This window comes from Limulus polyphemus, unplaced genomic scaffold (assembly GCF_000517525.1).
Source record: "Limulus polyphemus unplaced genomic scaffold, Limulus_polyphemus-2.1.2 Scaffold2049, whole genome shotgun sequence".
NCBI classification, from domain to species: Eukaryota; Metazoa; Arthropoda; class Merostomata; order Xiphosura; family Limulidae; genus Limulus; species Limulus polyphemus.
The window spans coordinates 94,018-120,776 of NW_013667659.1; the positions used below are offsets into that span (position 1 = coordinate 94,018).

Consider the following 26,759-nt stretch of genomic DNA (forward strand, 5'->3'; position numbering starts at 1 on the left):
GTGTTTGTTTCATGTAGCTCATCCTGAAACCAACAGATTAGTTCCAATGTGTGTATCATGTAGCTCATCCTGAAATCAACAGATTAGTTCCAATGTGTGTATCATGTAGCTCATCCTGAAACCAACAGATTAGCTCCAGTGTGTTTGTATCATGTAGTTCAGAGATATGGGAATTTACAAAATTATTATTCTGGGACAAAATCCACCAAGTGAGTCTTAGCAAAAGCTTTCAAAACACTTGCTTTACAGTAGTGATCAGCGCATTGCCCTTTATGCTTAATAAATACGCGTTGGTTTTGTTAAACAAATACTTGCATGCATACGTAAACATAAACACCCATGTTTGTAAAGTGTTGTAAGTGTATTGATCCATTCATTACGCTTTTGTGGTTAAAGACAACGCTTTTTTTTTACGTCAACAAATATTTCCATTCAAACTCGCTCCGGGGTCGTACAAGGTATACTGTATTGATCCACGATTTATGTTAACAGTTAACTGCAATTTTGTTAACATAAACACGGATGAAAGTGTAACACAGCAGCACCTCCAATCTTTTCGACAATTCACATTCCAGTGAAATAATCGGGCCGAAAACAACGAAAGTGGACATAGAGAGGGGGGACTGACAAATAAAACTGGGGCAAAAAACAAAAACTACGAAATGTACACAATACGTGTAATAGTAAGAAAGGTATCGTCCATACGGTTTAATTTCCATCTCGTCTATTGGTATCTACAATGAATTTTAAAAAATCATTTCAAAATTAGACGAAATGTGGATGCCAACAACAAATCGAATCAAACTGCCATTTGAAAATTATGTGGGCCTTACCGGTAGAGAACGGTATAAGTACAGATATGCAGTTTGAAGGTTAACCTATTAAAGAAAGACCACTGTAGGTGATAAGTATAATTTCTTTAATGCATTATTGGCATAAAATAAGGAGCAGTTAATTTGCTTAATTGTTCGCAAAATATTGACACTTGTTTAAGTGATTGTTGGTTAAAGTTATCTGTATTTCAAGTAGTTACATATATTTGTTTTCATTTGTTTCTGTTACATCAGCTGGTCTAACCTGGGTTTGAGGGTAGAGCAACCGTAAGGACGGGCAACAAAATAAAATGGAAATATAAGTCTTAATTTAACATAATCAACAGGTAGCACAATTTGAAAAGGGGAGAGGGGGGGCGTATATGGTGGATATTCTGATCTGCCGGATTGTATTTTTACTTTATACAAATTTTTTACAAAAAAACAAAACGTTGTATTGAAACTAATACATAAAAACACACAAATAAGATAAGCATAACAATCTTAAACGTGAAGTCATAAGAAATAATTGTACAGGTGAAAAAAATAGAGCCCCCCCCCCCCAACTCTTTCCAACATCCAGGCCGTTGAAACATTTTCCCCAGAGAAATATGTTTAAATTTTTGGTTTAATATACTAAGGGTATATGCGTTGAGGGATTAGATCGCTCTCGTTAAGAACAGAGGACAATCGAATGACATTATGTACTTAATAACGGATAATATCAGGGTGGAGCGTTTCTTGAAGCACCGTGCGTGTGAGTGATACAAGTCTCAAAACCAGTATAACGATTTTTAATGTAAGTATATTAATGATTGGATTTTGTTATACGTCCGACGTTACCTTTAGCAGTTAAAAGCACAACAAAAACATAGAACACATTTTTTTTTCGTTTTCGGGTTGAGTTTGATCGAAATTTGAAGTAATTATTAGTAAGGCATTTCTAGTACCCGTTATTTTCGTGAGGAAGAAATCCCTGAGAGGCTACTTTTGTGTGAAAATCTGTTTCTATTTTATAATAATAAAGTTAAAACTCAGAACCAAAAAATGTTAGACTCAAGTTACTTGGCGTTGTATCTTTTCAGAAAACACTTAGAAAACATCGTAAAAAGACGATTCATATTTTCCAACACTTCAGTTTTGAGTGGTCCAGTATGGATTTTTAGCAAAAAGAATGGAAGGGCGTTATTTCTGTTACACTTTCTGTTGTAGGATGCTGCTATAGAGGCCGTTCGTACAGTTCTAGAAGTCTTGGTCTCAAAAAGCATTTTAGTCACAAAGCTTCGTAATTCACTACTACCAATATTATATGCCGCATAAAACTGAAATAGTTTTTGCTGTTGAATGTATTGTAATAAATCCCAAATGTTGATTTATTATCGACTTCCTTGTATCTTAATATTGCCATCGTGGTAATGAACAGTCACTTCGAATATAAACGAAAATTCGTCACTTTTTAAGTATATTGTAGTTTGTCCTATACGGTCATGTTACCGGCTGTTTGATGCGCGTATCTGACTGAGCTACGCCAGGCTGTTTTTAGTGGTAAAAACCCTAGTTTTGGAATACTGTATATAAATATTTCGTTATTTTAATTATATCATCATTATGTCTGTTGCTTTATGGATGATGTACTCAAATTAGGGTTGAAGTCAGGTTTAATCTGAGGGATTCAACCTTTGGGATAAGTGTCCCGGGAGCCTAAGACGATTATGTCCTGTAGAGAAATGTGTCATATGTGATATAAGAAGTGTACTGTATACGTTGTTAGAATTACAGTACATTTCTTATATTACATTTATATTACATATTCTAACAACGTTATACAGTACATTTATTACATTACATATTCTAACAACGTTATACAGTACATTTATTACATTACATATTCTAACAACGTTATACAGTACATTTATTACATTACATATTCTAACAACGTTAGGAAATGTACTGTATAACGTTGTTAGAATATGTAATATAAGAAATGTACTGTATAACGTTGTTAGAATATGTAATGTAATAAATGTACTGTATAACGTTGTTAGCATATGTAATGTAATAAATGTACTGTATAACGTTGTTAAAATATGTAATGTAATAAATGTACTGTATAACGTTGTTAAAATATGTAATGTAATAAATATACTGTATAATGTTGTTGGAATATTTCCTAATTGAAGGAATGAACATCGGACAAGTTAACGTGGCAGTACAAGAGTTCGTGAACTTGAAAACGCCCTCTTCCAGCTTTTGTTTTACTTACTTTAGTCATTTGTGTGTTTCTTTCTCTGATTCTGTGATTTGTTGGTTCTTCATAGATTCCACAAAATCAATTCTTTATATCTCTCGTCACTATAAAATATTAGGATGTTTGAGTTGATCATGAAACGTTAGTGTGATAACAAGTTTTTTTTTGTTTAGTATATTGCATTTTACCGAATTAGAATCTTCAAGAAACTGTAAGATCATCCATGCATTGTTTTTCTTATATATAAACCTACCAGCTGAAGATCTAAAGGTATTCTAACATATTTTGTATTCAACTAACCCGCGCTGAGAGCAAGTAACACGGTTTATACGGCCATCTATGATTTTAACAGCTCAGATGTGTGTGTGTCTACAAGGCAGCTTTGTGAATTAATTGAATACATATATATTCTCTACAATTTAATAGTTACATATTCTTATAAAATTTAAAAGGGGGTTTATATATATATATTACTCTACCACCGGAAATTGTTTTTAAGTTTTTGTGATTACTTTATTTTCAACGACTTATGTAAGTGGTGTTACCAACTGTCCGCAAAATTTATTGATACGTTGCTTAGCAACTTCCCAGCAACATTCTGTTTATGGAAGGCTGGCGTGTGGCTCATAAAACGACACTACAAGTCTGGAGATAACAAATGATATGCTTGATATATCTTCTAATAATGCTCATTATTTTGAAGACAAAGGTATTTAAATTGTTTTAATATGAATATTATATTTTACTTGAAGCTTTATTTGATATGCATACTTTCATTTGTTTATTTGTTTCGGAAGTTCGCGCCAAGTAGCACAAGGGTTATCTAGCTGCGCTAACCCTTCTTAATTCTGAACTGATAGATCAGAAGGACAACAGCTTAGTCAACAGCACCCACCACCAACTCTTGGTTTACTCTTAATCAAAAGAAATAGTGGGATTTAACCGTCATTCTTATAACACACCCTATGAGAGTCAATCCCTTACCGTGGATAGTGGGTGGTAGGGTACTGTTGACTGACTGCTTTCCCTCAAAATTAGAGGAACGATGGAAGATAACCTCAGTAGTTTTGACATAAATACGAATACAGATATTACGCACCAACTGCCCAAAAGTGTGGAACGCGTCTTTTTGAGTAACGGGACACGAACATTGGATACTCGAATTCACATTCCATTACGCTAACTACCAGGCCACGCCCGGTCTGCATACTTTTTGTGTCCGAGCGTTTGTACGATCTATTCATTTTTTGCTATTTCATTGTGATGTGACTAATTATTACGTTTAAGATAAGTTAGAATATGTAAGTAAAATACAAAGTTCCGGATATCATCGTTAAAACTTATCCCACAGTCTGAGGTAAATGACAGTGAGACACAAAATGGCTTTTACACTACTTTAAAAACTATTTTTAGTAGCAAACTTATAGTCGTATTCATGAATGTTTTCTAATGCTAATACAATAAGCTTGTATATAATATATGACATTCGAAGTAAGACCCGGCATGGTCAGGTGGTTACGGCGCTCGACTCGCAATCTGCGGGTCGTGGGTTCGAATCCCCGTCACGCCAAACATGCTCGCCCTTTCAGCCGTTATATTGTGATGGTCAATCCCACTATTCGTTGGTAAAAAAGTAGCCCAAGAGTTGGCGGTGGGTGGTGATGACTAGCTGCCTTCCCTCTAGTCTTACACTGCTAAATTAGGGACGGCTAGCGCAGATAGCCCTCGTGTAGCTTTCCGCGAAATTGATAACAAACAAACAAACATTCGAAGTATAGGAACCTTAGCAAATTACGGACTAAGGATATATAGTTGCCGCAGGTTTTTCATATAATAGTAAATTAAAAACTTCACAAAATGTAATGAAACCAATTATATTTACGAGATGAAATCTCTGCAGGACGCCAATGAAGTACAGCAACTAATTAGGGTTAAGCTTCTCAGGATCGAAAGCTTAATGCTAAAAATAGTTTTAATGTAGTGTAAACCAATTTTGTGTGTCGCACAAAGAAAGACATTGTAATTTATTGGCGCTTTAAAATTTATCGTGTTGTAAACTATTAACATAAGTGTGTAATGTATTAACGAATGCCAGAATTACTTTCACTGACGATTATTTAAATATATATTTCTAAATGGTTGATTGCACCTTTTACGAAATGTGTCGCTGCGGATGCGAGCCCTGTCACCACGGGCGACATGTTTATCACTTGTATCTTTGGTTCAAGACAACTTCCTGACCATTCGACAGTGCAATACTACCAGGTACAAACATATGACTGATGGATTTTCACAGCCTTTTCCGAGGAAGGATATTCTTATAGCGTTATAGCAAAAAAAAAAACATGGGCACGCCAGTTTCCAAGACGACTGTCTCTAACGTAGTGAAGAGCATCCAAATAGTGTTCAACCACAGATGTAAGAGTCACTATATTATTGCCAATGTTCGCAGATTGGTTGTCCAAGAAAGTGTTTGCTAACAAGTTGCATATATCCCAATCAACTGTGCATAAGATAATTCACAAAAAATATTACCCTGTTTTAAAGAAATGTAACTTAAAAAGAGTAAAAGCTGTTCCCCAAGGTATAGAAAGTGCACGAAAAATACATTTTACGTGAGAAATTAAAGTTTGCGGCAGAACTTAACCAAGCTTGGGAATACTTGAAGAAATGTGAATAGAAAGAGCGAGTATTTCCGACGATAAAATATGCGCGATGAAAATCCTGCGCTGTATGGTCAGGACGTGAATTAGGCCTCGCCAGCGTCTATCCACGGAAGCATTTCTTTGGACTATGGAGAATGAAACCGGCACACCTGTGAAGTTACCTGACTTCCGCACCCAAAGACTAATGCTCATTTAGTTTGTTTACACTTGGGCTTGGAAGCCAGTGGACACGCCCATATAAACTTGTTACAGTGGAAGTTGCATGTCGGGCAAAAGTGCGCGTCATAGCCACCGAATGGATCAATTTGTTTGTTTGTTTGGATCTCGCGCAAAGCTACACGAGGGCCATCTGCGCTAGTCGTCCCTATTTTAGCATTGAAAAACAGCTAGTCTTTTACTAACGAATAGTGGATTGCATTATGACGCTCCCACGGCTGAAAGGGCGAGCATGTTTAGTGGGACGGGGATTCGAACCCGCGACTCTCAGGTTGCGAGTCAAACGCCCTAACCACCTCGCCAGGCCGGGCCCAGATGGATCAAAATCAACGAATGAAGAAAAAGAGTCCAAGGGCAACACTTGCCCTGAAACACTCTTTTTATAAACTACGATTAACCATCCTATACACAAGTTTGTGGTTTTTCGCTGTAGCAGTGAGTAAAAAAAAAGGTTCCTTACTTAAAATAAAGCTGATAGGATACTCACTACAAAAGGCGTGTCTTTGATCTTTAAACCCTTACATACTCTCCACAAAAGAAGTGTCTTTGATCTTTAAACCCTTACATACTCTCCACAAAAGACGTGTCTTTGATCTTTAAACCCGTACATACTCTCCACAAAAGACGTGTCTTTGATCTTTAAACCCGTACATATTCTCCACAAAAGACGTGTCTTTGATCTTTAAACCCTAACATATTCTCCACAAAAGACGTGTCTTTGATCTTTAAACCCTTACATACTTACTAGAAAAGGCGTGTCTTCGGTCTTAAAAACCTTATATACTCACTACAAAAGGCGTGGCTTTGGTCTTAAAACCCTTATATACTCACTAGAAAAGGCGTGTCTTTGGTGTCTTAAAACCCTTATATACTCACTACAAAAGGCGTGTCTTTGGTGTCTTAAAACCCTTATATAGTCACTAGAAAAGGCGTGTCTTTGGTGTCTTAAAACCCTTATATACTCACTACAAAAGGCGTGTCTTTGGTGTCTTAAAACCCTTATATACTCACTAGAAAAGGTGTGTCTTTGGGGTCTTAAAACCCTTATATACTCACTAGAAAAGGCGTGTCTTTGGTCTTTAAACCGCTATTTTGGATGAAGACGCTTTTTGAAAGTTATTACTATAACCATGACTTTTATTCTACGATCACAGAATTTAATTGGTTAAGTATTTTCCAGCGAAATTTGTTTTCGTGAAAGGTTTGCTTAATTGGTGAAATGGTTTTGGAAATAATATGTACATTTACAGACAGACGGAAGTGATGTAAAAATGTGTTTACCACGGAAACGGTAAAGTTAAGGACGTTAAGTGTTAAAATATATAAAATCTAGTTAAGTTGAATGTTGCGTTCTTTTTTTTTTCTTTTAAATTCAAGTTATTCGAGAACGTTAATTAGTTGCGAAAATTTTAGTTTAGTTTAGTGACCTAAATATTTCTTTATTCTGTTAAAACAACAACAAAAAAGAACTTAAAAGGATATTGCTTGGGTAGAATCGCCTGTTTATTCGTACTGCAGATGGATTCGTGAGAGAGAGATCCAGGCAGTACTCTTTCAACCATTATATACAACAGTGAAAGAATGTAATCATCTATAGGTAGAAAGGATCGTAAGGATAAATCAGTATGTTTGGAAGTGGTGCGACAGCTTTGTGAGCATTCGATCCAATCATAAGATATAGATTAATGCTGGGCCGGACATGGTCTGATGGTTAGCGTGTCGGGCTGCTCGTGGAAGTTCCAAACGTTCAGTCGTGATACGCTTCTTAGTTTTCAGTTATGGAGGCGTTATAATCGACGGACAATCCCTCTGTTTGTTTAAAAGTAACAACGTAGGTGGTAGGTATTGCTGAGAAGCTGCTTTCCATCAGGTCAACAATTCTAAAGTAGGAGTGGCTATGGCTGAACCATTAGGTCTCAGACGAGTTTTGACGATGTGCTGTTCAGGTTGAAAATACCAGAATGATGGTCGTTAGGAAGTTGTGAGATTGTCGGATACTTTGAATGTAATAGGCAGACATAAGAGCCAGTTTTAGAATTAAAATTGTGATCGTTTCAAACCTCAATTTCGCCATATATTCAGTAGGCACGTAGAAAAGACAATACAGCCACGCAAAAGACGGATATTTTCAGAAAGCTGTATAACAACTAAGTAGTTTACGCTGTTACTTGTAATTAACTCCTCAAGAAACATAATTCGAGATATTTCGCATTAGATAGATATTCAGGCAAGTGGATGTTGTGATATTTAGAATTCCACGACAAACCAGCGCTTCTGTCTATATATATTGTGACAAGTGTAGAATTGTTACGTACTTTACAGTCTGTTTTATTCTAATACAATATTAAAACACGAAGAATTAATGTGGATATTATCGGTGTTTAAAACCGATCGAAAATCTTGGTATGCTTTAAATCAGGTTTTGAAATTAATGAGCTGTTATGTAATTTTTTTTGTTTGATTCTGAAATTAAGTTATTTTGTTTAAAAGATTGTTTTCTATAAGTAACTTACGGCTTGTAAAAACAACAACAAAAGAATAGCAAAAACAAAAAGAAACTACACGCTGTACCACGCTAAATTTAACTGCTTAAAGGCAATTTGGGGATTTCTATATGAACATTCAACTTCGTTGATCATCAGTTTCAATGCAACTGAACACGAGAAGATTGCCCGTGTTGTCGTTGCCAAGCAACGACAGTAGTCTTTCACTGGTGCAGCTGAGGGATAGCATAAGTTAGTATTTTGTATGATATAGAGACCGAAAACATCGTGTAAAAACCATCTAGTCTACGTGGTTGAATTATGGTATCAGTTTATTGCTCTTCCTTTCAACAGTTGTTCACCATGTCTAACGGGTGACTACTTTTTGATTAATAGTTTTATTTTATTTTGTATTAATTTGTTTTTAGGGACGAATTTTATTTTGAATTCAAATTTTCACTAGTTTAAATAGGTTTTATAGGATAATTATTTAACAGCAATATAGCAGTGTAGAATATCTCGTTTTCATCAAAGTTGGGCACTTCATTCACAGCAGTGAATATCCAATTTTAAGAAAAGTTTGAGACATTGTCATCTTTGTTCAAAAAAATCTGTGTGAATATGCGCTTTATAAGTCTCGGATACTTAAAAATAAATAAAATAAACACGGAGTCGCTCGTACTTTGTTTCTTCACCATCTGTCGTGCATTTTTCACCCTACTTAACCCAAGAATTGCCAGTTGGAGCCATATGGAAATGAAGTATAGAAAATGAGTGGGTCTACACCCATTATTTTTGTTCAGTGTTTTACAGTGAATGTTGCACGGGCAAGAACATGAAATTACTCGGTGTGATGCAATATGTGGACCCCACCGGTAGTGATCGGTACAAAACCAAAGCGTTAATTTGAGGGTTAAGACTTGGTTTTCAGACAACCTGGAATACACACACACACACACACACGCGCACAGAGCCTTACGTGTGTAACATAGAAGTGGACATTGATACTGATTTACCATTCACGAGAATATTAAGATCACGTTTAGACATATAACATTATTATTAACTTGAGAATTATTTTTGGTATCACGCTGAGAAACCTTTTTATCCTGTTGACGTTGGTCCAGAGTGAATGCACACATGGCTTTAACTAAGTGCAGTAATGGAGGCTGTTTCAGAAGTTATCAAGTGTTGTTTTAGAGCATCGGGTATGTGGTTGAACATTTACGCAGTACGTTCTATAAAGTAGTTTCGTAAGTAATATGGCGGAATAAAGATTACGGGGTCTTGTCAGTGAGGTAGTAAAATCATGTAATTATTACGGGTTCTGTCGTGAAGATAATTGAAATCGCAAAATTATAACGGGTTCTTGTCGAGGAGGTAATAAAATCATGTAATTATTACAGGTTCTGTCGAGAAGGTAATGAAAATCGCGAAATTATAACGGGTTCTTATTGAGGAGATAAAACCGTAATTATTACAGGTTCTGTCGAAGAGGTAATTAATCATGTAATTATTACGGGTTCTTGCTAAGGGAATAATAAAATCATGTACTTTATACGGATTCTTGTCGAGGAGGTAATAAATTCACGTAATTATTGCGGGTTCTTGTTAAGAAGGTAAAATTTATTTTGAAAATATCAAGCTTTGTTTGTCGTTATTTAAAATTGGAATAAAAATACAGTATGAATGGTTAGTGGAACCAATGTTCACGTTCTGTTACCACAAAAACAAAAGAATATCGTGCTCTTTACTTTGGAATGATGGTGAAATCCCATCGTTCGTCCGGACTAGGATAGCCCAAGAATTAGCGGTGGGAGCTATTGGTTAGCAGCCTCCCCTCTAGCCTGTCACTTCAAAATTAAGTCCGGCTAAGCGCAGACAGTTTTGAGTAGCTTTGCGCGAATATCCCTGAAGAAACAACTGAGCTCGATCGTCGATTAGGTGGTTGTGTTGAGAAAGGGAAATAATTTCGTAAACAAATTGTACGTTACGTTTTAAATAGGTTAGGCACAAATAATTAAGACTCGATACAGCCGAGATAAAGATTTGTGATTCTAAGAAAGAAGAAAAAAAGACCATTTCTTAAAGGTGCATAGCCCTCATCTTTGGTCCTTCTAAGTATGACTATTTGTTGAAAGTTTGGTAATTTCTATGCTGTAGACATTTATCTTATTTTAGTCCTAAAATAAACCAGTTTTAATTACGTTTACGTGCTAATTGTCGTGAATGTGGTAGAAATGCTCGCGGTTCGAATGTAATTTTCTATATTCCGATCTATAAGATAACTGACAACAACAACACTGGTATAATTATTATCTTCTATGAACACTTTGTAATCTTGTTTTGAGTTACGTGTTTTGAAAGTAAGAACCTAATTATTTATTTTTATAGTTAGCTTCGTTTTCTGTTATTGGTTATAATATTTAAAATATGTTTTTAGTATTTTCATTAACAAATGTTTATATTTATGGAGGTTATTTTACTATGCTGACTTAGTGTGTGAAATTAGGACTAACCTAAATATCCTAAGCTGGCAGGAATTCGTGAGATGTCGTTAGGATTACGGCAGAAAATACCACAGACAGTGACTCATTGTTCTTATGTGGTGTACTGATTTACAACATTAAGTATTTTAGTTCGTGCAATTGTTGACTCATTGTTCTTATGTGGTGTACTGATTTACAACATTAAGTATTTTAGTTCGTGCAATTTTTGACTCATTGTTCTTATGTGGTGTACTGATTTACAACATTAAATATTTTAGTCCCTGCAATTGTTGACTCGTTGTTCTTATGTGGTGTACTGATTTACAACATTACGTATTTTAGTCCGTTGGTTACCAACATTGATAATAAACATACTGTTAATTTTCGTTTTAAAAAACAGTCCCACTATATTTTCCGTTGATTGACCTTCTAACATTACATTTAAATTCTGACATTACTGTTTTTTTAATTCTGTATTTGAGAGGACGACACTTTGGTGTACTCTAGATACATAGTTCAGTGTAAAGGAGTGTTAAATTATTATTTATGTAAAACGAGATCTATTCAGATTTTCCGCTGTTACTGTGTACATGTTGTTGTTAATGTTTTTGGACATTTATCATTGGAAGTATATGGATGATTCACTATATTAGGATCACAACACCGTATTTCTCTCTTCAATCCCTCATCACTTTTTTAGATTGCGAAATAATTGTGTCCACGCGTACACATGGCAGAAACATTGTGTCCACGCGTACACACAAAACCTTAACAGTAGTATCTCATTTTTAATTTTCAGGTAAGCCTAACTCTAATATTTTACTCAAAAACCTTTGATGTATATTGTTTGTATTTGCTTTCGTTCCTCTGTCTAGGGATTAAGCACATCCACACGTTCCTCATTGACTCTCGCCTCCTTTCCTGCTTAGCAATATATCAGAACCCAAATGGATACACAATGCCTGTGCTGATTGGGACTGTTTTTGTATGAAATAGCTCACAAAGTGATAAAAAATCACGTTGAGACACGCATTAACCATGTGCATCTTATTTATTTCGAAGTTGGAGAGCTATTGTTTTAGTTTACCCAGCAAGCCATTATTATTATGATGATGTATAACGCAAAGTGACGTCCGCATTGAACGGTCAGCTGTTATCGCCACGTGGACGAGTTAATTTGGTGTCTCACATGTTAGATCCATGGTTTTCAACCTGTGGTTAAACCTCTCGGATGTCTGTTAGAATTCTGAAGGTGGTCAGTGACGATAAAGACCGAGTTTCGTTCGTGAAAGGGCCCACGAGGGAAAAAGGTTGAGAGCCGCTGAAAATTCTCATTAAAATCTTTATTGGCTGACAGTTTGACCTTTAAGGTTGTATTAGATAAGATAAAGGGCAAAAACATGTTTTTATTCTTCCTTTCATCCCTGTGGTCAGTGGATCTGTGTTCGCATCCCACTTTGATCTTAGTTGTATTATAAAGGTGACAGTCAAACCACATTATTCGGTCAGAAATGAGCAGCCCAAGATTTGATGGTGGCTGATGTTGATGGTGACAGTCAAACCACATTATTCGGTCAGAAATGAGCAGCCCAAGATTTGATGGTGGCTGATGTTGATGGTGACAGTCAAACCACATTATTCGGTCAGAAATGAGCAGCCCAAGATTTTATGGTGGCTGATGTTGATGGTGACAGTCAAGCCACATTATTCGGTCAGAAATGAGCAGCCCAAGATTTGATGGTGGCTGATGTTGATGGTGACAGTCAAGCCACATTATTCGGTCAGAAATGAGCAGCCCAAGATTTGATTGTGGCTGATGTTGATTAGCTGGTTGAAGTTAAGGATGACTAGCGAAGAAAGCCGTTCAGTATCGAATATCCAACAAATATACTCCCTTTTATATTTTGACGAATATCCAACAAATATACTCCCTTTTATATTTTGACGACTAGTAATTTGTAGAAAATATGATTATTGACAACGTTTTTTAAAAATCACGGTATTTCCACTTTTGAGACCCCCCCCCCCACCACCACCACCACCCTCCTCACCACCATACACACATTTTATGGTGATTACTCTTTGGTAGGTGGTAAACCAGACGCGGTTCACTGGCTGTAGTTTTGTGCAGACGCCATTTGTGACGGATATGAGTTCCAAAAATTAAACTTCACTTGTTGCATATTTCAGCACCTTAAGTACTTTATAGCACATAGATAAAAGTTTTTCTCTTATCAGAACCATATGTTAACTACAGTAGTTTTATCAGCAACTCATTTGTGAAATTAAGAATGTTAGTTCTTATGACTGGAATTTTGGAAATTTTTTTATCTGGTTTTAAAAAAAAATAACTGTTTTATAAAATAAATCTGGATGACGCATCAAAACTTTAAACCCCTCACTATATTTTAGTAATAATATGACATTGATCGCTGGGATAATTTTATACGTTGTGTGGTTTTGAAGTAATTGTTAATAGTACTGCCATCTTTTGAATTGCTTTGAATTAAAAAAAATGTATATTTAAGTAATATATCTCTTTACGCAACGAAGCATTTTTTATATACATTTTAAGTCGCAAGTTATTGTAGATACATTACTTTTATCCTTATGCCACGCCCCCCAGTGGCACAGCGGTATGTTTGCGGACTTACAACGCTAGAAACCGGGTTTCGATACCCGTGGTGGGCAGAGCACAGATAGCCCATTGTGCAGCTTTGTGCTTAACTACGAACAAAATCCTTATGCCACGATTAAAATTAAAGGAGTTGAAGTAACGTTCAGATAAATAATTTTGTTCTCTTCCTGTTATACTTTTGGTTACAACACAGATAAAAATTATTTTATTGAGCATGACTCTGACAAACCAGATAATGGCCAAAATGATAAGCACCGTTACATTACATTATAGTTACATGATTGTCAAAATATAATAGGGAATACAGAAGTCCTCTCGTTTACACATATCTACGAGTGAGGATGTCAAAAAGACGATTATAGTAAAGTTCTGGAGTTCAAAGAGATGGCGCTTTGTACCTTCTTTAGAAAATGCTTCACAGAAAACAAATATCAATCTCGCAACAATTTAAAGCTGTTAAAAGGGGGGGGGGAAGTACGATAAAAGGAAATATGCCGGGATATGCGTGATATGAATAACAAACTGAATTCCCATGGATAAAGATAGACCATGACCGTCAGTCAGAAACGAGTGAAATAATGTAGAGGTACGCGATTTTCAACAAAACAAAAACATGTTGACAATAATAAAAGTAAGAAAAACAGAATAAATATGAAATTATCATTAGTTTTATTCAGTTACAGCAACAACTTTTTACAATAACAACTTTATATTCACAAAGTATTGAAATAAGTGAAACTTAAAAAAAAGAGTTCCATTAGTGAGATGAACAAATATTACTAGCACTGAAGCAGCGCCAGTGTAGTAATACTTCAAGACGAATTGGTATTCTGATACTTTGCAAATCATTATTAACCAAGTAATAAGTGTTTAAATACACTGTGTTATCATTACACCAATATTTATAAGTATAATACTAATCATTCATCTGCAATAGATTATTTTAAATCTATTATAATATTATTTTACAATTTTCTTCGTAGAATATAGTATATTATTAAAATGCTGTCCAGCTTCAGAAAAACTGTCTATACAAGTTAGAATTCTTTGAAACAGACTTCCAATAAATTAATCAAATATGTTTGTGTGTGGTACACCTCATAACAGACTTTTAATATGTATATAGTGTTGGAAGCTATATTTTTAATATTTTAATTTAGACTTTTGTTTACTAGAGAGAACTCAACATTAGTTAATGACGATGACAGACCGATATTCCGTAAAAACTTCCATCTCTGCTACTGATTGTTATTCAACTTTTTCATCCTGTTGCTACAGTAATGATGATGATGATATTATTATTATAATAAGGATTTTGATATGAATTTGGTGTAGTAAGTTTAAAATGAGTAACAATATAAATATTGGAGAAACAGTGAATTAATAAGTAATCTGTGAGTTATTCAGTGAGTGAAACAATGAAAGTTATTATTGCATCTATTTGGCTGCAAGTAAATTTACTTGTGAGTTGGGTGTACCAGTAATCTCTGACTTTCTGTTGAAATGTTGTTTGTGAAATTAGGTCTACAAGTGAACACAGCCTTTAGCAAACGTTATTGAAGAAATATGTTAATTTGTTATTGTTACGTGGACAGGACTTTATTTTTATCAGAGAATCCAAAACGATCCAGCAAATGATAGTAAATAAATAGGAAAATAAGAAAGAAAACTACTGTAGTATTTTCTATTTACATACTTTGCTCATTATGCAGAATTAAAAATGACAAATGTTTTCTTCATCCTGAACAATATGCCCCTCTAGAACTGGTCTGTAAAAGTTTATTCACAAGTTTTACCTACTTTTGACTCTAGAGCCACACGAAGTTTGTAGTTTTGTTTCTAACTCACCTAAGAATCATCACGGTGCTGTTCTGATCAAAATGTATGTGGTAAATTAGGAGTTAAGCTGAAAGTAAATTAAGTTTTACAGCAGACGAATAAAATGATGCAATGTGAATAATGCCAAGATATCACCTACTAGTTGAGCTAAAGCAGATTTATTGTTTTTGTCCAAGCAGTTTTGGATGGATTTATATAACTCGTGTTTTAATCAAATGAATGTTGCCTCTTTTAGTTCAGTAACATCTCTTAAATAAGCTAATTCCCCCAAAATAGCAACATAAGTGTGACATAATTTCTATTTGATTTGTATAGAAAAGGCATTGATAAAAATTACAGTTCATCAATTTTATCAATTTCACATTGAAACAGTTATTCAAGTAATTGATAGCATTTCAATCACTACTACGTCTGTCATATTCCTGATGAACCCTGGTATTGATCGAAAAACCTCATTAGCATTGGATATAGCAGATATAGTGTGGATGACATATTTCTACAATATTTTTACTTAAGGTCTTATAAGTCTATATTCTGCCTACTTATAGGAATAAAGATTTATAAATGTGGAGAACAAATTATGTCATGGTTACTCGTGAACTAGTAGTATTCCAAGTTTTTTTTATCAATGTCTCTTACAGAAGAACAGTTCAGTGTTTCACTCCATTCATTTTTAAATATAAATAATTACTAGAGAAAAACAAGTGAGCATGATCTTATTTTATATTTATACAGTTTTTTTATGTAATACAACTATTAAACCATAACCATCCTAACATATTAGTTCACAAAAGTGCCAGTTTCAATTAAAACAAAACAAAAAAATTGGATGGTACTCACAATTTTGTAGTTTACAAAATGAAAATATTCAGAAAAAATTAGAAAAAACTACTCTCAACTCATGTTTTTCTGTTATATTGAAACTTTATGTTCCTAATAAAACTACTCTCAACTCATGTTTTTCTGTTATATTGAAACTATGTTCCGAATAAAACTACTCTCAGTTCTTGTTTTTCTGTTACATTGAAACTTCTTCATGTTCCCTTTTTTTAATAATGAAAAGGCAAATATTTATTTTTTGTAATTTCTCATTATTTAGAGGAAGGTGATATTTAATGAATATTTAAGCAATTATTCTTACTGCATTTCAAGCACATTTTCTGAAATTTTAAAGTTATTTTTATAGGTAGTCAGCCTAAAGAAGTTTAAACTAAATTAAGTAAAAAAAAAAAATCATTGTAATATAAATTGACGTTGTTCATTCTAGCTAATATTTATTTCAGAATGCCTTTATTACCACTATCATATTAGAATACTATATTTGTATGGTGTAAGAATATGTTATATTAATGAAAAATAGGGTTTCTCTTTATTTAATAAAAAAAAAAGTTCACATAGATGCATGGGTGAAAATTCTCCATCTATAGACTGAAATCTGTCAAAATAAACTTTCTAAGGCATAATTACAAAACCTGATTTAAATTGTACAAGGAAAAGGTTGTAATTGGTTAATTCAGTGATATGTTTTTTAATGTATACAACTGAGGCTTTTAAAAACTTAATTGGGACATGTATGTAAAATGATTGAGTATTAAAGTTTAAAGAATTTAACTTGCCTTGTGTGATTATCAGTTGGTCTGTCTGTTAACGTGACAAGTTGCGAGTGGTTTTAAAATTTATTTTTTTCTACAAAGTCAAGTTAAAATCTGATTCTGAAAGTTGTCCAAAATGGCTCAAAACGCATCTGAAAAGATGCACAACCCCTTAGCTGTTGGAGGCATAGGTAGCCCCCAGCCAATAGATATATTTCAGTCAAAATGACCATTGGACACCTCCACCTGTGTAGATGGGGCTTGACAACTTAAGCCCAAGAATGAAATTAAAACAATCTGTTAGACATTCAGTTACAGCCAAATTCCATCAAAATTAACATCTTTTTTTAAATGTTTAATTAAAAACGAACCTGAATCTCACTGATCAGTATTTGTATTTCTTTAAATTTGTACCTACAACTTAAAAATGTAAAACTATTTCAGTTGAAATTTGCTTTGTCATTCATATGGGTTCCTAAACACCTGATATGAGCTTGATACAAGCATACAATGTTCAGAAAGCTACTTTTTGTAAACATGCTGAGTAAAACCTGGCATGACCTAGTATTAGGGTGCTCAGCTCACAAATGTGAATCCCTGGCCACAAACATGCTTGTCCTATATGGTTGTCATCTGAGCCAGCCACCTGGGTGTAAAAATTCATGGCTTACAAGTATACTGGCTGACCTTAAACTATAAGAGACAAAAAAAAATCAAATAAAGTAAACTTTCATTTTTTTTTCTTATCCCAATCAAATTTCATTTTAACCTCAAAACCTTAGTTCTATGTGAGAAATGATAGATGATACCACTCCTGATACTAAATATTTTGTGGGCAAGTGTATAGGATATAGTAAAACAAAAAATACAGTGATCTGTGTGTAAAAATATAGTATGCAGTAACTACTGGTTGACACTGTTTATAAATAGTCATATTTGCTTCAGTGTTTTTTTTGTTATTTCTAGTAAAACGGGTGATGATAAACTTGAATGATATTTCAAGACCAGTATATGTGGTTTTTCATTCAGTTGTAACTATGTTTTTAATCTGTGTTGTAACATACATGCTTATCAAAGAAAAGAGGTTATATTTCCTAATCAGTTTTGGCAAAGGAAATAATGTTATGATAATAGGTTGTTTTCACAGTATTTCACAACCTTAATTTTTAAACACCTTTTCTATTTTACACTTGTACAATAATAAACAATAAAATTTTTCAAATATAAATTTGATAACTTCGTTATTCTCTTCAATAAATATCACCAAATAGAGCTAATCTTTTTAGGGTTATTAATTTAAAAAGTAACTTGAGTATAATTACAATAAAACTAAACAGTGACTCGTACATATTATCTAATAAATGTTCTTTTGAATGTTTCGGTGACTTAATGAAAGTCTATGGTTGTTTCTGACAGTGTTATCAATAGTAAACTATGTACTTTATTGGTGAAGATAAACAAAGTTCGTAACTGTTTTGGCAAAGATAGACTAGAGGTTTTTATTTCTTATCATAACTATGTACATAAATTGATTCTTGTTCACTTCTTATATCTTAAATACGTTTAGAATTGTGAGATTTTTTTCTTTCTGTTTTTATCAGTTCTGCACTTGTGTATGGCCATCACTGAGTCTTTGATGAAGGAAAGGAAGATCTTTGTGACCATGGCTACTAAACAGTCATTTCAAATTTATAACCAGAATGGTGTTTCCTCACCTCTGAGGTTTAACATTGCTAATGGAACTGCAAGCATTATTGAGATGTCTAATGGACATAGTAAAGTCAATGGTAATAGCAGTCCCAGTGAAAAGGGGGATTTTGAAGATGATGAGTTAACTAATCTCACATGGTTGCAGGACACGAATTTATTAAGAAATATTCAAATGGGTACCTGTGGTGAAGCAGAAGAAGTCTTGCATGACAGTCGAGCCAGCGATCTCTTTGAAGATGCTGCAGAGGAAGGAAGTGATAAAGTAGATGTCTCAACAGGAAACCCATTCTCTAACAAGTCTACCTTCAGTGAACCCTACAATCCTCAGGTTCATATAAATGCCAAGCCTCCCTACTCCTTCAGTTGCCTTATTTTCATGGCCATTGAGGATTCTCCTGTCAAAGCACTTGCAGTCAAAGATATTTACTCTTGGATTCTCTCTCACTTTCCATACTTCCAACATGCCCCTACAGGGTGGAAGAACTCGGTCCGTCATAACTTGTCTCTGAACAAGTGTTTCAGTAAAGTTGAAAAGATCAAAGGCCAGGTGGGTTGAATAGTGTATGGGTTTATGTAAATCTGAATTTAAGTTTAATAATGTCTCTGATCCATTAGAGATAGACCAAACATTTTAATGTTTCATATACAATAAGTCCAATGTATTATCTTGAGATTTTGACAAGTGTTAAGTCAGTTAGCTACTCAAGAAATAGATTCCAAGTTGTATGTTTATTGAGATGGAATCACCTGAAAAGATAAATGTCTGAACCATGATTGATTGGTTACAGGCTGAGCCAATACCTTTATTTCATAATAACTTTCTTCTTATTTTTAATAACTTTTAAGTTTTATATTCAACTTGTCTTATTGGTCACTCGGATTAATTAATTTATATATATATAGTTTGATTATCTGTTTACAGTACCAGTTCTTATGGAATAAGGTACAGGTGATAGGGTACTGATTTAAATCGTAATAGAAACAGAATATAATAAATCTAGTACATTAAAATATGTGAACTTTAAAGATTTTGTTAAAAGCTGTAAGCAGTCTATAGTAGGAGTGTAAACATATTTGTATTGTAGACTGATTCTCTGTGGCAAAAGTTTCTTTTTGGAGTTTTAATGTATGATAGTTGTATTTCCTGTTTGTTTTTCGTTATTTTCTTCAGTTTAAAAAATATGATTCTTATTTTTTTATGGCTATTAGCATCTTTACTAGTGATTATTATTCATTCTATATCTTTATTTTAAGGTGTACAATTTTGTGTACACATCTTTTGTATTTCCTTCTCACCACACATAACATAGTTTTATAGTTGTCTCTGTTAATATACAGTTCACAATAATGTAAAAATGATTAAGTAGGAGAAGTTGAAGTAAATATGATCTACAATCAACAGTATAAACAATACACATTATTTTCTCACCATCATGATTAAACATTTTTTAGAATATAGGGAAAGGCTCCCTCTGGTGTATTGATCCCCAGTTCCGGCCTAACTTGCTTCAGGCCTTGAGGAAATCCCCATCTTCTTCATTTTCACATATGCCAAGTTTGGACTACATTATGCGGTCAGATGCAGATAATAACTGGTAAGTCAAGTCCCAATACTTTCATGCAGTCATGATTATCATGGACATATACAAAACATTCTTAAATTTTTATTTTTCATAATAACGAAACTTTACATACAAAATTATTATAAATTGTATAAAGTTAGAAAAGTAAAATTTTTCACTTCCACCAAATACCAAAGTAATGTTATACAAAAGGAAAGTTATATAAAGAACCATGAATGTACATAATATATCTATATGATCAGCTTGCAGTATAATGTTTTTCATGAAAAATAGTTTGCTAAAAACCACTACAAAGTATAGAATTGAAACAGAAGTTAAGTTAACAAAAACAAGGGGTAAACATTTGTTAAAGACATTTTGTTTTTGTGCCATTGGCACTATTTCTATATTGATATTTCAGTTTGTTTGATTGGTTTACTTGTATATCTTGAGGTATTTAATTAAATAAAATAATACACCAGTGAAACCACAATTATTTATTTTCATAAAAAAAACAAAGATATTCTTGTAATGTTTTTCTTTGGGTGTTTTTTTAAAAATTATTTAGTGAAGATAGTTCGAAATTCAGTCCATGTACTTATAATAAGTTAGTTTTTCTTCCTTAATGTTCCAACAACTTGTAATCTTAAGTTTACAAGTAATGTTCAAATGGGAATACCCTGTTAAATGGTAGTATGACTAATGTAAAAATATATTTACGTGTACAGTTTCACTGCTAATTGAATTCAGCAACTAGATACCTAGGATAGATATTACTGACTCTTATGCTTTGTGAAACTAAACTAACTGACTCACTGCTGGCTATACCATCTGAAAGTAAAGCACACTGACTTTATACTTACTTGCACTTCACTACTTGCTGAAAGCAAAGCCTGATTCTCGTATTTATAATCTAGCCTTGTCTCTCTATACTCCCTGAATTTAATACATTTTCATGGCTTCAGGCTGAGAACTTTATAGGCCTACTCCCACAGACTTAAGATTTTCATGACTTCAAGTTTAGGACTTTCTAGGCCTACTCCCACAAACTTACTTGATCTTAATGTCATGCAGTCTTTAGCTAACGTCAAAATTAAAACATTGAAGATATTGCCTTGTAACAATATTTTGCTAAATGTTTCAGTCACATTTGTTGTTTTTGCAATAATAAATATTTGTGGTTTAAATGGGCATTACATGTATTTTATTAAACACTAGTTTGTATTTTACTAATTCTTGAAATCATGACAAATAAGAATAATGACAGGAGCTCAAAGTAAAGAGGTAAAAGTCCATTTATTTATTTTTAAAGTTCAGTAGAAAATTACAGAACTAATGTACAATGGAACAACCTGTATGCCACAAGTAACTGTCTCTAAACTGATAGTTAAATGTGTCACTGACAACTTGCAGTGTACAATTAGAAAATAGTATGAAACATTTAATCATTAATATTTCAGTAATGACAGTTTTAAAGCTAGCATAAATATTATGTTTTGTAAACTTCATTGTTCTTTGTTATTCAAGAAAAAAGTTTCATTATTGTTTTGTGTATTGTGTTTTTCAAGCTACATTCAAACACAAGCTTGCTAATCTTATGTGCACTGTACCAATAATTTAAGGTAATTTGTTTAGCAGTATCAAAATACTATCAATTTAACCTTTTGAATTTTCTGTATTTACTTTAGTTTTGAAACTCAGCATGGGTTTTTTTTACACTGTAGTTACAGAAGGTTAATTTACAACAGTTTACATAGGGTATTCACCATCGTTTGCAATGATACAAGGATGAGTGGATAGGCCGTAGTTTCCCCTTTTTCTATCAGTGATGGTGCTGGCTGTGGACTTCTACTATACAGTGCAATTTCCTTTGCAGATGGTTATTGCACAGTGCTCTAAGGTCAATTTTATCTTCCCTTTTTTACTCGCTTTCCCAAATCCATCAACCATACATGGAAGATGACTTGCGAGGACCCATTGACAACCAAATGATATTCTGATGCTAATTATGTTTTTGAATGACCTTAATACTTCTCACAAATGTTAAGACTGTCCAAATGTTGTTTTATTGATATTTTTAGTATGTAGGCATAAGTTCAAAGAAGTGAACTGTTAGAAAAACTTAGCAACAGATCACCAACTGTCTGTGGGTGTGATACATACATACATACGTTGCCCATCAAGCTGGTTTTTTTTTCTGCATTATGCTTGCTCTTTGGCAACTTGTAGTTCTGGGATGCTGATCATGTGATGTATCCTAGCCTGTATAAATACAGCTTAGGATGTTTTAACTCTAAGTAAATGTTGTTGTAAGTTTAGTATAGGGTGATATTGTAGTTGTAGGTCATAAAGTTAAGTTGTTCAAGCCTAATTTGTGAAGTTATGTTATTCTAACTGTAGCTTATGAAACTATGTTGCTGTAAGTGTAGCCCAGGGAGTTCTGTTGATTTATGTAAAGTTCAAAAAGTTGTGTTGCTCTAGGTGTAGGCCTCGAGTTGTGTTGCTTTAGGTGTAGGTATTGAAGCTGTGTTGCTCTAGGTGTGGGTATTGAAGCTGTGTTGCTCTAGGTGTAGGTATTGAAGCTGTGTTGCTCCAGGTGTAGGTATTGAAGCTATGTTGCTTCAGGTATAAGTCTTGAAGCTGTGTTGCTCCAGGTGTAGGTATTGAAGCTGTGTTGCTCCAGGTGTAGGTATTGAAGCTGTGTTGCTCCAGGTGTAGGTATTGTAGCTGTGTTGCTCCAGGTGTAAGTATTGAAGCTGTGTTGCTTCAGGTATAAGTCTTGAAGCTGTGTTGCTCCAGGTGTAGGTATTGAAGCTGTGTTGCTTCAGGTATAAGTCTTGAAGCTGTATTGCTCCAGGTGTAGGTATTGAAGCTGTGTTGCTTCAGGTATAAGTCTTAAGCTGTGTTGCTCCAGGTGTAGGTATTGAAGCTCTGTTGCTTCAGGTATAAGTCTTGAAACTGTGTTGCTCCAGGTGTAGGTGTTGAAGCTGTGTTGCTTCAGGTATAAGTCTTGAAGCTGTGTTACTCCAGGTGTAGGTATTGAAACTATGTTGCTCCAGGTGTAGGTATTGAAACTATGTTGCTCCAGGTGTAGGTATTGAAACTATGTTGCTCCAGGTGTAGGTATTGAAGCTGTGTTACTCCAGGTGTAGGTATTGAAACTATGTTGCTTCAGGTGTAAGTCTTGAAGCTGTGTTGCTCCAGGTGTAGGTATTGAAACTATGTTGCTTCAGGTATAAGTCTTGAAGCTGTGTTGCTCCAGGTGTAAGTATTGAAGCTGTGTTGCTTCAGGTGTAAGTGTTGAAGTTATGTTGTTCTAAGTTTAGGTTGTGAAGCTATAGCAAACTAACTTTAGTTCATGAAGTTTTGTTATTATGATATTGAATCCTTGATTTTTTTCTTTTGTTTTGTTCACAGTGACAAGCCACTACCTTTGGCTCCAACTCAATCAAATATCAACCTGCCTTCCCCTGGTAAGTTTAATATCGTACCCATATCCATGTTACTTTTAAAGTACAAAAACATATCGTGTTGGAAAACTGATTCTTGACACACAAGCATTGTTCTTATCATCTGAAAATATGCTGCACTGGAAATAACTCTGAATGTAAACCGAATGTCCCAGATAAAATAACAAGCGCTAATGTAAGCTGAATGTCCCAGATAAAATAACACATTGACACTTCTATTATTTTATCTGGGACACTCGGTTTACATTAACACTTCGGTTATTCTATCTAGGACATTCAGTTTACATTAACACTTCTGTTATTTTACCTGGGACACTCAGTTTACATTAACATTTCTGTTATTTTATCTGGGACATTCAGCTTACATTAGCGCATTAATGTAAACTGAGTGTCCCAGGTAAAATAACAGAAGTGTTAATGTAAACCGAATGTCCCAGATAAAGTAACAGAAGTGTTAATGTTAACCGAATGTCCCAGATATAATAGTTTTACCTGTGCCATCTGAAATTTGTTGTCTGATATGAGCCTCACAGTTACAGCTCCAAGCCACAACTTAAAGCTGAAACTCAGTCCTGTGCTTTCAGCACATTGAAACATTAACATAATTATCTTCTTTAAAATACCTATGACCTAGACCCTTACCAAACAATAAGCATTTTTCTGAACATAATAACAAAAAATAACAAGAATCCTATATGCGGGTATAATCCTTTAATTTTGCACTGGAAAACCAAATAGATTTTATTAATCAATTTAAAGATTCTTTGAATGCGATATGATAATATTGATATTAGAAAAACTTAGAGATTACATTAGGCAATAAATGTGAAAAAAAAAGGGTCACTGTAGGAGAATTACCTTGTATATTAATATTATTTTTAAGGAATTCTTTCAAAGTTGAAGGGTAAACAAGAAGCTACAACACAGTTCATGAATAACAGTAAACGTTATAAAAGACTATACACAACACTATTGAAGTATTTCTACATAATAATTGTATTTGTTTCCTGTGTAAGTTTTTTTTTTATGCTTCCAGAATAGTTTTTACATTAAAAGAAGTCAATTATGTAAATATAGAAATAAATACAATTATACTTCTTTCTTAAATTGAAAGATGAGCTGGTGAGAAAATTACTGTTAACACTGCTATACTTCAAAACAAAGCACACGTTCACAACGGTCCTGATGTATGCCGAAAATATTGTCCAATTCAGAAACAAAAGTTTAAAAGAAACATGTTTACGAAACATTTTCATATTTTATAAGTATCTTCAAAAGCCTTCTTTTTTTTCCAGAATATATTATGTATTTGTGTTTAAAATTCTTTAGTAGAAACTGTGTTTCATAGTAACACAGTTAATTACAATAACTGAGTAGTATAAATAAAACTATCACAAAGTTAAAACTGGATAAAGTGTCATTGGCTGTAAAACATTTTACTTCTCTCTATCTTTTAATCTGGCTTAACTGAGTGACCTCTTCATCATCAGCTAAACTTGTTTGATCCTTATGTTATTAAGCTCTTTTATTTAAGAAAAGGTTAAATTGATTGGTCAAAATGAATTTGTAACTTTTTTTTTATCAAACCTGTCATAGTTTTGTGAAGTAAAAGATTGATTTTTCAACTGCTTGCCAAATGTAAATATTTCTTTAAAACAGTATGATTATTACTAAAACTAACATTACTTGTCAAGTTTAGTTGTATTATTAGAACATAAGAGTTTTGGTGAACATATGATTTTATTGTATGTTCATTTTTTTGTACAGATGTAAAATTATTTTTGTTTGCTTTTTTTTATAGCTATAAGCAAATGTGTCATGCTGTAGGTGGTGGCAATAACTGATATTTAAATTATAAATTATTAAAGAAAAATAGTTAAGAAAGAAAAGAGTAAAGTGAATAGTATATTTTGATTTATTTTGAAACCATTGTGTCATGGAAGCTGAGAAGGACAGGAAATATTTGTATGTGAAAAGAATGTGGAGAAATGAGAGAGTTTAACTTACTGAAGATCAATAAAAAGTATCTAGACTACAGAGAGTTTTAAGTGTATTATTGTTGCTTACATTTCAGTTTTAACTGGTACATAACACAATGCTTGCTTCAAGATGAGAATGAAAGACAAACTTAAAAAATGACATACAGTACTCAATGTAATGTATAAAGTGTTATAGGTAATTTTGTTAGTTGTGTGGAAATACATACAGTACTCAATGTAATGTATAAAGTGTTATAGGTAATTTAGTTAGTTGTGTGGAAATACATACAGTACTCAATGTAATGTATAAAGTGTTATAGGTAATTTTGTTAGTTGTGTGGAAATACATACAGTACTCAATGCAATGTATAAAGTGTTATAGGTAATTTAGTTAGTTGTGTGGAAATACATACAGTACTCAATGTAATGTATAAAGTGTTAAAGGTAATTTTGTTAGTTGTGTGGAAATACATACAATACTCAATGTAATGTATAAAGTTTATAGGTAATTTTGTTAGTTGTGTGGAAATTGTTTTATCCATTTACATTTTTACTGTTGGGGATTTTTAAATCTTGTGTTTCTCATCACAGAGCTCTTCCCATATTTGTCCAAAAGATTAAATGCTTCCACTGTGAAAGGTAGGTTAGTCAGTATTTTTTGTTTTTAATATTATGTTGATTCTAAAAATCAGAAGTAGGAAAAGTTTAATAGAAATGAAGTGGTTTGTATTTCATACTTTGTTCCCAGAAACTGTGAAAGAAATAGGTTTGTTGCTTATTAATACCATCAATGATTTGTATTGTTATAATCATTTTTTTACTTGTACCTTTCTGTTTCTTGGAGCATTCCTGTTTATACATGAAAAAATTGCACTTAAAATAGTACATAGCCATCATCTGGCAAGATAATCACTCAATGTTTGAGTGCATTAAGGAACTTGTTCATCCAAGCTGACACATAAAACACCATATGCTTGAAACGGCTGTTTTGTTTCTTCATAAAACTAATCATTCTTAAAGTTTAATTGATCTTATTAGCAGTTGTATCTGGAAGT

General features: G+C 33.5%; 1 protein-coding gene across 1 annotated transcript in view; it reads left to right on the forward strand.

The window, feature by feature from the left end:
• LOC106465778 (forkhead box protein N3-like) overlaps positions 1-26,759 on the forward strand; it is a 70,193-nt gene that overhangs the window by 34,689 nt on the left and 8,745 nt on the right. The window contains exons 3-6 of the mRNA XM_022393715.1: positions 18,585-19,240; positions 20,146-20,288; positions 23,673-23,728; positions 26,296-26,343. Of these exons, the coding sequence (XP_022249423.1) occupies positions 18,599-19,240; positions 20,146-20,288; positions 23,673-23,728; positions 26,296-26,343 (889 nt within the window). The 5' untranslated portion in view covers positions 18,585-18,598. The remainder of the gene's footprint in view (positions 1-18,584; positions 19,241-20,145; positions 20,289-23,672; positions 23,729-26,295; positions 26,344-26,759) is intronic.